General features: G+C 41.6%; 1 protein-coding gene across 5 annotated transcripts in view; it reads right to left on the bottom strand.

The window, feature by feature from the left end:
* The window catches only part of LOC135447013 (bifunctional heparan sulfate N-deacetylase/N-sulfotransferase 3), a 53,112-nt gene extending 41,278 nt beyond the window's left edge, over positions 1 to 11,834 (bottom strand). For 4 of the 5 annotated variants that reach the window (XM_064711658.1, XM_064711662.1, XM_064711660.1 and 1 more), the window contains exons 1-2: positions 11,673 to 11,834; positions 4,226 to 5,343 (exon numbers count right to left, since the gene is read on the bottom strand). In XM_064711658.1, the coding sequence (XP_064567728.1) occupies positions 4,226 to 5,197 (972 nt within the window). In that variant the 5' untranslated portion in view covers positions 5,198 to 5,343; positions 11,673 to 11,834. Of the gene's footprint in view, positions 1 to 4,225; positions 5,344 to 11,042; positions 11,065 to 11,672 lie in introns of those variants that run through there. The other variant, XM_064711659.1, reaches the window with a different exon arrangement.
* Positions 11,835 to 12,039: the final 205 nt, after the last annotated feature.

Here is a 12,039-nt window from a genome sequence, read left to right on the forward strand (position 1 = left end):
AAATAACTGCAATAATTTAAGCAGTGCTGAGTAATGTGGATGAATTTAATACAGGGAATATACAATTAGCTCTTCGTGGGGAAATCTGTTATTAAACAGAACTATATTAAACAAAAGGTTAGGCCACCAACGTGACTAAGAAAGCAACAAAGAAGTGACAGCACTGGCTATGGAAAATGGAAGAGGACTGATCCAACCAAATACAAATGTTTATATTTGATGGCAGGCACTCTGGAAACAATTTATAAACAAGGCCACATACTTTTAAGGTGCAATTCACTTAACCAGAGCCTCGCTGAAGATCAGCTGTTTTCCTGTGTTTATGTCTACTGTGGGAATTGACAGGAGTAGCTCCATTAGAGGTGTCTGCCTTATAAACCTCAACATCCAGGCGAGATGAGAGGCTGGATGGAGACTGACGGGCTAGGAACTGATTCCTTTTGGCCGAACCCTCTCCATGAGCAGAACAATGTTTGTCACAGCTCCTTTCTCCAGTGTTAGTGCAGGGAGACTGCAGCTAGAGCCTTGTGCTGCCCCCTGCCATGCACACATACCTAACAGATGCACTGCCCAAGCACTCCCAAACCAGAATGACACATAAGGATCTACCAGCCCCTTCCAATAATGGATATGGTTAATATGAAGATTTTTCCTTGGCAATTATAAAGAATAACTACAGGTATAGAAAGAGGTTAGGCTTACCTGAAGAGATCCCCATCCTGACTTCAATTCAGTTTGTTTTGAAATGCACACAAAGGACCAGGCAGTCAAGAGGAGCTCAAACAGCTAATTATTAGGACAAAATAATTTGGTAGTGTTCTAATTTTTCATTTGAAAAATGTGATGAACTCTCAAGGAACTCCAGCAAGTGCACATATTAGGGAACTGAAGGGAAAGGTGCATGGCCTAGACCACCAGCACGGAATAAACTGTCATCAGGAAAAAAAACCACATTTAATTTCCCCTCTTCCATCATCTGCTTCTCCCTTGAAAAATCTCAAAGCTTTACAGTAATAAAAATTTCACCAAGAGTAACTCTAACAAAAGAAGATATTAAATTAGTAGACTGTCAGCCAGGACAATCACAGTCTATTACGATAAACTTATTCTGTGGATATCTAGATAGATTTTTCTCTGTGTGTCCATTTACATGAATTATTTGCACTGCACATGCTCTTAAGTCTTTCTAAAAGAAACAAGGAAAATAAAATATAACAGTGTCACAGCCTAATGGTCCCTCCTGCCTGACAGACAATAGGAGAGAAAAAACCACTGAAAAATGAATGTTGAGTTGATTATTACCAAGCTTATTTTCAAAGTGGGAGGCAATTAGACCACGGAAACATTCTCTTCCATTATTTCTGTTTTACCAGAGGAAGATAAAGTACATAAATATAAGGATGGATGGTAATTGTTGATGCACAGTGACAGCTACTCCTGGTCTCACATCGAAGAACTGTGTTCCATCAGCCCAGATGTAACACACAGACTGGCAACTCTCTCACAGGTACTTATTCAAAGAATCTCAACCACTGTTTCAAGTTGTTGGGGTCCTTCTTGTTTTGTTTGCAATTGAAGAAGCTGTGGTGAAACTAGAATAAACTTAATCTGCTGTTTAACAAAACAAAGCATTTACAACAGAATTTAGGTGGATAAACTATGTTTGTAAAACATTTTCAGAAGGATTCTTTACACTTGCGTTGCTGACACTACAGGTACTCCAGCTGAAGTAGCACCACTTTGCCTCCTCTGTAGAGGTACAGAAGACACTCATTTTGGAAAGCCTGCTTTTAATCTGACATCTTATGAGCTCAATATATAACACTGCTAAAATATTACCACTAAACCTTATAATAGTAATTTTTCTATGTACTTAACTCCAATTCACATAGTTTAAAGGAGAGGGAAGTTAAGCTTTAATGGGTTAAGCCCTCACATATTAATTATTCTGGCCACTCTGGAAATCTATTTTAGATATCTAAAGAAGAGATTCCTTTGAAACCATGATCTTACATGCAGTCAGGATCTCTCTCCTTGGAGACACTCAAAAGGCACCTGGCCATGGCCCAGCTTGAGCAGGGGGTTTAGAGCAGATGACCACCTGAGTTTTGCTACTGGTTCTGCATTAACCTTCTAGTTTCTGAACTCCATCCTTTCCACAGAGCAGCCAGAACCAACCCTTGAGGTCTTGTGGCTCTTGGGAGACTCCTGAAGTTTCAGATTGATTAGCATTAATAGAATACTGGTAGAAACACTCACCTGACTCTCCTCCAGCTCACAACCCTAGCAGCTGTTGAGTATACCCAGAAAATATTATCAAGGAGATATGTCAAACAAAATTAAATCTCAAAAGACAATCCTCCTTAATTCTGTACTGCCAGTAGTTAAAATGTAAGCTTGGTGGAAATGAGCTAATCAGTACTCATCTTGAGTACTGAAAGGATACAAAGTCTGCATTTAGAACCTCTTTTCACACTAGTAGCACCCAATTCTCCGTCACAGTCACTGCAGCAGAACTCAGTAAAACTCCTGTTTAATGAGATGTCATTTATCTGCAAATACACTTTACAATAATGTATTTCCAACTACTGCAAATTGATTTTGTTTCATTCCTTTCACATGTCATTGTGCCACCGAGGATAACTCCTTTGATATTAATAGTAATGAAGATGCATTGCATCTGACAGCCCTAACAACATGTTTAATATAACATTTTAACTACAAGTAGATGAAGAATCAGAAGGGAACACTTTTTTTAGGTTCCATTGTTTCAGAACACAGTCCTGTATAAAAGAAATTATCCTGCTTAAAAGTTATTTCCACTTTGATATTACTTCTATTTAATTTGACAGTTTTATTTTGGGAAGATTGCTTTCTGACATACTGCAAATTATTTTCCCAAACAATATGGTTTATTCTTCTGTATCTGCTGTAATCAAATTTGTCTCAATAGTCTCCTGTTTCTGGTATATAACTCTGGCAATTTAATACCCTAACTTATTTTAAAATGACAATCCTAAGGTGTCACTTACAAAGAGAAACAATACAAAACATGCTGTCTCCGACTGCTGTTGCACAACACAGTGATGGATTTATTCAGGCTTTGTTTCACTCACTATGTTACCAGAAAGTGGTGCTGCTGGAGAACAACACACGTTCTGCCAGAGATGTTTGTCAGATCTGACTCTTTTCCTGCCACCTGAGTTTGCATTTAGGAGACTCTCCAAGCATGCTCCCTTATCTAATTCAAACACTGCCATTGTACTCTCCACAGGAAAACCATTTAGGAAGCTTCACCTTGATTTCTGTTCTCTCCCACTTGATTTGTTTGCCTAAGGAAAGCACCCACTTAACAAGGAGGCAAATCTCATTTACAACTGCATGTACAGAGGATGTTTCGGAAAAGAGCCTATGCTGCAATTTTAAAGCAAATTAAAAGTTGAACTGCAGGGTCAAGCCTTTTGTTGAAGGAAGCACTGTATGCAGAGCTGCTGTAGCTTGACATATATATTAACACTGAAAAAAACCCAAAAGCATGGTTAAAAATGAAACAAAAATAACCCACTGCACGCGGTGCTGTCCTCGTCTTTCCTTCTTGTATTTCCTCATTCCACTAACCAAGTTCTAAGAAAACATTCTCCCTTATTTTTAGCACAAATAGGGCAACAATCAGTATGATACAGATTATTAGCTTCTAGACCAAGTTGAGAAAGATGACCACCTACTACATGATTTGGGACAACACTCCTTACAAAAAGCACAGGAGAAATACTTACAGGAAGAAATAATGCTAAGATGTTAGTGCTACTGACCAACAACTATCACCTGACTTGAACAGCACAAGAGAGTGGAAAAGGACCTTCAGGAATGCACAACTCTAAACATAAAAATTGTCAAGTCATTTAGTGACAGAATGAGCTTTTAAGACCATGAATAACACAAACCCTCCTTACAAGCAAGTGCCATAAAACAGAGATGAGAGAGGTGAAATGCTGCAAGCAACTCCTGACATCCCAAACTATTTCAAACAGCCAGTAACCCTGTCCACTCTTCAAAGTTTATGCTGACATTTATTGTTGCTCACTGCATTTACCTCCTGCTTGTAAAACTCTCAACACGTTATGAACAGCTCCAAGGTGGAGCCCTGAAGTATGAACAACTACCCACTTTCAGATTAGAAAAATCATGTTGCTGTAATGACCATTATTTTGTGCACATACTTTACCTGCACATCGTTGGTGTTCATCCTTGTTCCATCCTTGCCAACGAAGATATCATCTATGTCAACCAGAATGTACCTATCCAAGGACAGTGTGAGCTTCTTTCCAGAGAGGAAAGAGATGGCATCTATGAAAATCAGCTTGTGCAGCCAAAAATTCAAGTTATTGCCGAAAAGGACTCGTTGAATCCCATCGTGGAGCCCCAAGTCATGAATTACTGTGGCATAGAGAGCAGCAGGTGGAGAAAGGTTTTCTGGCGTCTTTACTTTTGCAAATATCACTGGCTGATAAGTTGTGTGATTAATCTGGAAAACAGCCCAGTCATTTCCAAGCAAGGGCTCCTTCTCAAGCTTAGAAGGTTTAGTCACATGGAGCAGTGGGGAATGAGGGTTAATGCAACAGTCCTTAACACCCAGATTGCTGTGGACATGGAAAGGAAAACCCTTCCACTGCAAGCTCTGCAAGCTGTTCTCATTGCCTTTGTGAAATCCGATCACACCCACACCGTATTCTGTGCAGTACTTATCTAGAAGGCCTCTGTTCCACGAGTCCATGTTCACGTACTTAAGAATATTCTCATACACTATGAGAGCGTACTTGCCTTTGTTCTTGTCTATAAGCACTGGGAGGTCACCTTTCCCAGATGCAATCTCAATGTGAAACTGAAACCTGCTGGATTCCAGAATGGTTATGATATCTTGGCCTAACGCTGAGTACTGGCTTTCCACAAACACCAGCACTACAAGCTCTGTCCTCAGGGGATCAACAGGCTTCGTGGTCTTCACCTCCATCAGCTTGTAAGGCAACAGTTGAGCATCACCACATTCCACTTCTGAAGAGGTTTCAGGGAGTTCATTTTCCTGTTTGTAGCCATTATACAAGTAGTAGGCAGAAATAACTATGCTCACCATACAAAAAGTGGCCAGCAAAATTACTGTTCTTTGAAAATGTCTGTGAAGTTTCAGGATAAAATTCATGGTGTTTACTTGCCTTAGACAGCTCTCAACAGCAGCATGAAAAACAAACACAGATTCTCAACAACTTGTTCCAGTCCTCTGAAATATTTATGTCACCATTGCAGCACACACATCTATCTTCCACAGAGCTTTACTGAAGGTACAGTCTAGAAGAAAAGAAAATCAGAGATTTAAATGAGACACCACCTTGTGAAGAATCATCTGCTTAAACGAATGGGAGCAAAGAAATCACTGCCAGCCAGAGGTTTGGAGACCAACAGCTCAACATTTTACAATAACATTTTTTTTCTGCTCCCACTACTTGCCATGTGCATTTGAAGGTCTCTAAATCTCACAGGTTCCTCAACTCAGAGGATCAAATAAAGCAGGCAGAGGCACTGAAAAGCAAGACATAAAAGGAAAGTATTTACAGTGTTTTAGAAATTCTTTTAACCTAAAGATAAAAGTTAACTCCAAGTAGACAACTGCTAACAACCAAAGTATTGAAGAAAATTTCTAACCTGTAAAAAGCTGGGGCAACATGATTAAACAAATTCTATCTTGTATTAGTTTTTCAAAGAAGCAAGAACATGCACATCTTAACTGCTGTACAAACATATACTGATACACTCTATATTACATCTCTTAGAGGATTTTTTTAAAGCAAAACTTGCTTCCTGCAACATTAGAGGAAAACAAAGCATTTTTCTGGACTGTAGATTTGTAAGCTGTTCGAAGGATTTCTTTGCATTAAAAAAACCCATAGAACAATCAAGCTCTTACATTTGAGAAGAGAAAGTAATAAATCAAAAGATAAACCTAACATGCAGATCACCCAAGGATATACTTATGTTCTATCTTGTACTTAAGGAAAGAGTAATTTTTCAAACCAGCAGTACAACTGCTGTCAAAACTCCCTAGTAAAACAACTGGCTGGTGTGACATAAAATAATGATCATAAGTCATAAACAAAGATTCAAAGCAGATTTTGAAAAATATTTAGTGTGTCAAGATCTAGAACAGGCCACTGTAACTTCAGTGTAGTTTGCACCCAGGCCCATTTGGAAATGGCATTAGGATAAGGTGTGGCATTAATGTGGTCATTTCCATACTGAGAGGTTAATCCTTCCATTCCTGGTTGGGTTTTTTTTAATCCTACACAGTAAGCAAATTGATCTTTCACTCCAGATTTTCAAAAAGGCTCAAAAAAGTTATGTACTTAACAATACCTATGTAATGTCCAGAAATTTAATTAAACCCTGAAGACAGATCTTCCTAGTGTCATGATGAGCATAAAGTAATAATAAACGAGAAAAATCAGATGAAGGGAGAAAATCTCCAAGTCATTCTATTCATCAAAACTGCAAAATTCAGCATGACCAGCAAGTGCCGAGAGCTGTCTCATTCATAGTTAAGATTCAGAGCAAGATTCCTTCTGTCTGGATACACTCTGCTTTAGATGGATTTCAGTCTCCTCACCTTCTACTCACAGAGAACTGTTTATCAACCCCTCCTCTTCTGGGAAGCCTTAAATTCAGCCTTGAACCTTACCTGCAGCAGCACAAGGTCCTGCTCAAAGCTTTTGGGCAGGAGACCTGCCTTTCACCCAGGCTCGCTAATTAGTGTTAGACTAAAATAACACAACTCCAACTTCCTGGGTTTTATCTTGTGTATAAAAACCAAGCAACAATATGAAGGTACATTCAGAAGAACTCAACATTCTTAATAACTGCAATGTCCAATCCACACTAGCTTCAAGAATATCAGTCTGGATGGCGTAACAGAGCTATTTAACATGGGAACAAGTCAGGTGACAAAGAGAAGCTTTATCCTGAAGGAGTTAACACCAGAGAGAGGTTTCCAGACAGATGATTTTTCATTACACACACGAAGGGTTCTCTTCATTTTGCATTTCCAATTCAGCTGCCTGAATGCCAAGAAATACATAATTTTAGTGCCTAAATTTAACACTGACTGCATTCTGTAGAAAAGCTGTACACACAGCTATTTCTCTTTGATAACCACAGATCTGCCTGGTCTATATACAGAAAAAATGAGAATTGACACTGACCTAAGCTCATAGCAAGGAAGGGCTGATGAGACAGAGCTGTTTGAACAGGATATTTCACAAGGGTTGCAACCCAAGAAACATTTGCAGCAAGGACACGGTTCCTAATGCCATTCCTTAGAGAGGAAAATCTGGAGCCAGCCCAGACACCCGTGTTTTCTTCAAGAAAAGCCCTGTCTTTGTATCCTGGCTCCTCATTGCAGGTGCCCCTGGGGCTACAGAGTGCAGCTGTAAAGGAGGAGAGGCTGGACCTGCCAAGACAGAAGTGAGGTTCGACTGTGAGGAATGAGGAATTGTGAGGCACAGGACACAGGCAGACTTGGCACACTCCCTGCTGAAGGCAGTCAGGAATTGGGATGCCACAGAGCAAGGCACGAGGTTTAAATGCACACTCTCACACTCTCTAGTATCAGCTTGAGGCTTAGGTAATTTTCACTTGCTTAAGGACTGGTTTGCATGGCAGGAGTTCCAAAGAACATAGAAAGAAGGAAACAAAAATGTCAAAGAGAACATGCATTTTACAATACCAACAGTCTCAAAGCCTTGACAAGGTACAGGTGCTTTCCTCGAGGGACAGCAGCATTTTCCCCTGAGCAATAGCCCTTGCTGGATACTCTAGTGCTGTATTCCAGCAGCATGCTCAAACAACTCACAATGCACCCCCTGGACAGTGCCATCCTTGGGATTCACCACACCACACACTGAGGGACCCATGGAGACCATGACAGTGACCTTTGTCACATCTCTAGAAGTGGCTTCAGGGAAGATGCTCCCTGCTTGCTATCATTTCCTACAGTACAACCAGACAAAAATTCAATTCTCAATGTACCTATAGTGAGTAAGCTGGGAGAAGCAGCATTTCAGAGAGGAGTGCTTGAGGAGTCTTACTTTCATGACCAAAGAATGCAATATTTACCAAAGAAAGGAGAAGTCGTGATGACATCAACATGAATAAAAAATATCTAAGTATAAGAAAAAGGCTTAAATTAAAAAAAAAAACAAACAGAGTCTAGAAAGCCTTCACAAGAGTTGAAGCTTGTTAGCATTGTTTCAGTGAAAAAACATGAAAAACACCCATAGATAGAGCTGCCTGCATCAGCAGTCTCAGCTCTTTTTGATTTCTACAGTCATGTGGAATTCAGTGACAGAGGAATATGGTCCCACCTGTACCCTAAATCACTTGAAATCACCTGAAAACAGGAATCGGATATTAATAAATCCAAAGTTTTGTAATGCTGATGTTACAATAAATTTTACCTATAAAATAACTTGTGTGGTATTTTTCCATGGTTTGAAGCAATAAAATTTGCCTGTTTGTTTTTCTATCTAGAACTTTATTTCTTTAGAAGAACTGTATTTGATCTCCTATTTTACATTTTCATGCCACTGTGTTAAAATTCAGACCAGGACCTTTTACCTCTACTGCACAAAGCAGGAGGTATCAAAATGCTCTCTTAAGGTGAAAATTACCATCTTTGAATATTCAGAATTTGGTTTTTAACTTACAGACTCTCTATGGAGAAGATCTTGCTGAGAGAAAGCTGAGTCATGGAAGCAAGTTTTGCATTTTGTTATGAACACAGACAGCAAGGCTCAGTGCTCTTGTCATCTGCTGCAGAAATGGTTTCTGCAGCCCAGAACCTGCTCATGTGAAAATCTTGCTGGTACAGGAAAGAAATATCACCTTATTAAACAGCAGATTTACCATTCTGAACATACTGCTGGGCAGTCACAATGACAGGCATCTGCAGGCAGCCAGCATGAAACAGATGCATTTGAATAGAGATCTTCAATGTGGATTGGTTTGGGGGGTTTATAACTTGTTCTGCTTGCTGTTTCAGGGTTTTTAAATTCACTGCCAAAGTAGCACTGATGATAGAACAAATACTGTGAGGAACCCCAAAGACCCAAAGGACACCGTAAGTGAGTTCCTACCACTAGCAGCTTTATTTAGTTTGTTGTTTCACTGCTAAGCATAAACGACCAAATTCTTGGCTTCTGTAAATCATTTCCCCCTGATAACCCTCATGGAAACTCTTCCACAAGACAATACAGGCTGGACATGCAGCCTACTAAATTCTTCACAGAGGTTCTCAATCCAGAAACTGCACAGGCACATAAAACTGCACATAATCTTAAAAAATGTCTGATAAAGTTGAATCATGAGTATCAACACAATTTTAAAAATGACAAGCAACTTTTTTCTGCTGTCCTAATATCAAGATTAAAGCAATGGGCTCAACTAAAATATCCCTAAATAAGCATGAAATTGTTCTCAATTTATCAGATCAAATTTATCAAAGCTCAGTAAGAAAACTCTGGTTTAGTCTTACCTCAGGCCTGTGCTAGGGCAACTGTTTACTGCAAGCCTTGATTAGAAACAATAAAGTTGGGTCATACTTAAAGGTAAAAAACATACTCTTAAAGGGTAACAAAAACCCTTTTCATCAAGAACTACTAAAAAGTTCTGGACTGAGTAGTCATCAATATTATTGAGGTATACTACATTTATCTAGAGACATATTTTTAATAACTTTCTTCTAATAAACCCCATCACTATATTCCCATTCAGTTCTTTACCAGCCTGGACACAACCACAGTGCTGGTGACATGCTGGGGATGCATTACATGAAAAATGAGTTTTAAATGCTTTAAACAAAGAGCAGAAAAAAAGGAGGCATATTGTTTAGCAAATTACTACAGACATTTAAATCTCTACTGATTAGAATGCTGCTTAACTGCTCTGAACATAAAGGTCTGCTCTGGCCACTCACTATGAAATACAACTTCACAGGAAATATTCTGAAGTCATTTTAGTGTTACTAAATTGGAAATCTTTGGATATACAAAGGATATGGTAGGAAGCAGCAAAGCACAACGGAACACAACCAAACCTGGGGTGAACAGCTAGGCTCAGACTTTTAAATCAGTTATGAAAACACCAAAATAACCTCTGAGTACCCCTACTTACAACATTACTCTACTGACTAAAATATTCAAGCATTAACAGCTCAAATGAGTAAATCCAGGCTGAGAATGAGACCTTACAACAGCATATTAAAAAGATATTTTCAACTCGTAAAAAGGTGATATGAGACATGAGCTGTCAAGGGAAGCCTTTGAAACCCTTTGGTATCACATAACAAACCCTGGAATGTGTGATTATTGAAAGGTTTACATTCCCTCACAGCTGTTAGAAAAAAAGGGAATGGTTCAGGCAGCACAGCAATTCTGATGGATAGAAATTCTTTTTCAAGTCCTTCAGGTAAGCAGTTTGTAGTTTCTGCTGTACCTGTGGTATCCTAATCTCCATGCTGCATTGCTTAATGCAGTACTAGAGACCCTTATAGGATAGGGATTCAAGTATTACAGTTTGTCAAGGAAAAATATTTATAAATATTAAATATACAACGTTTAAAATAGTTTAAAAGAAGGTTGCAAAGACTTCAAAAGAACACAAAAGTTTAGTCTTCAAATTAATCTTTGCCTTCATACAACACTTTGTACAGAAATATCTTAAAGCTCTTGACATCACACAATTTTTCTGAGATAAACGCTGTTACTTTTCAGCAATTGCAAAAACATCACTATCTAAAGAGCAAATGATTTGCTCAAGGTCTCTGAGATAAATGTCCAGCACTCCGTCTGGTCCATGACCATACCATTACTTCCCCTCTCCTTTCTCCCCCAACTGCCAAGTGTAAAGAGTTAATAATAAGGCAGAGTTCAGAACCATTTCTTCCATGACACCTGACTGGGGATGCTGACAGTGAGAGAAACCCTCTTTCTTTCACTTACCATTCCATTAGGAAGAGAAAACCCCACCACACCAAAACCTGAAGCAATTATCGAGCATATCAGGCATCGAATTGAGTAATATACAAGTTTTCTGCCATTTCCCGAGGGCTGCACATGACAGCTGAACCGAGCAGCAGCACACGTCAATTTCTGACAGGATTTGGGGAATCCAAGCAGCTACAACCACCCGAAGTTATGAATAATTACTGCACTAGGCTGACTAATTTTGTGCCCCAACAGAGCCATAACCAATTCCCGCAGACACTAGAGGGCAACAGCATCCCGCTGAACAGCTCCGCCAGGAGAGCGAACGGGAAAAGCCCAGCCCCTGAAGGGCTGCTGCGGGGACCGCGCCAGGCAGATGCTCAGTGCGCCGGGAAACAAGAAAAACAAACCCAAACCCCAAGAAAGCCCACAGAACAACCCCGCAAACGCTGCCTCGGCACCGGGAGCCTCAGTGCCGGCAGCCGCCCCGTCCCGCCGCGCTCCCGGCCCGGGCGGTGCCTGCATTGGAGCGGCAGCCTGCGGGCGGCTCGGGCACAACTTTGCCGGGGGCACGGAGCCGGCGGGCGCGGAGCTGAGCGGCTTCGCCACGCCGGGCCCGCAGGCACCGCCCGCCCCGCTCGTTACCTCCGGACGCGCTCCGCCGGCATGTCCCCGCGAGGTGCCTCAGATCCCGCCGCCGTCTCTGCCCTCCGCAGAGCCTGCTCCGGGAGAGGCGCCGGGGCACGGAGCCGCCCGGGGCGCGGAGGTGCGGCGGGGCTGCCGCCGGGGGTGCAGCACCGCCCGGCAGCCTCGCCGCGCCCTCCCGGAGGAGGAGCCGCGCTCGCCGGCGAGGGGCGGGCGGGGGCTCCGCCGCGCCGCCTCCCACATCGCCCGCCCTCCTCCGGGGCTCGGCCGGGCCGGGGGCGGCTGCGGCTCCGCGCCCTCAGGCTGCGCCCGCCCGCAGCGGCCCGAGGCACCCGCCCCTCACGGCACCTGCGGCGCCCCCCTCCCA

The sequence above is a fragment of the Zonotrichia leucophrys genome, chromosome 4 (assembly GCF_028769735.1).
Source record: "Zonotrichia leucophrys gambelii isolate GWCS_2022_RI chromosome 4, RI_Zleu_2.0, whole genome shotgun sequence".
In the NCBI taxonomy this organism is placed as follows: Eukaryota; Metazoa; Chordata; class Aves; order Passeriformes; family Passerellidae; genus Zonotrichia; species Zonotrichia leucophrys.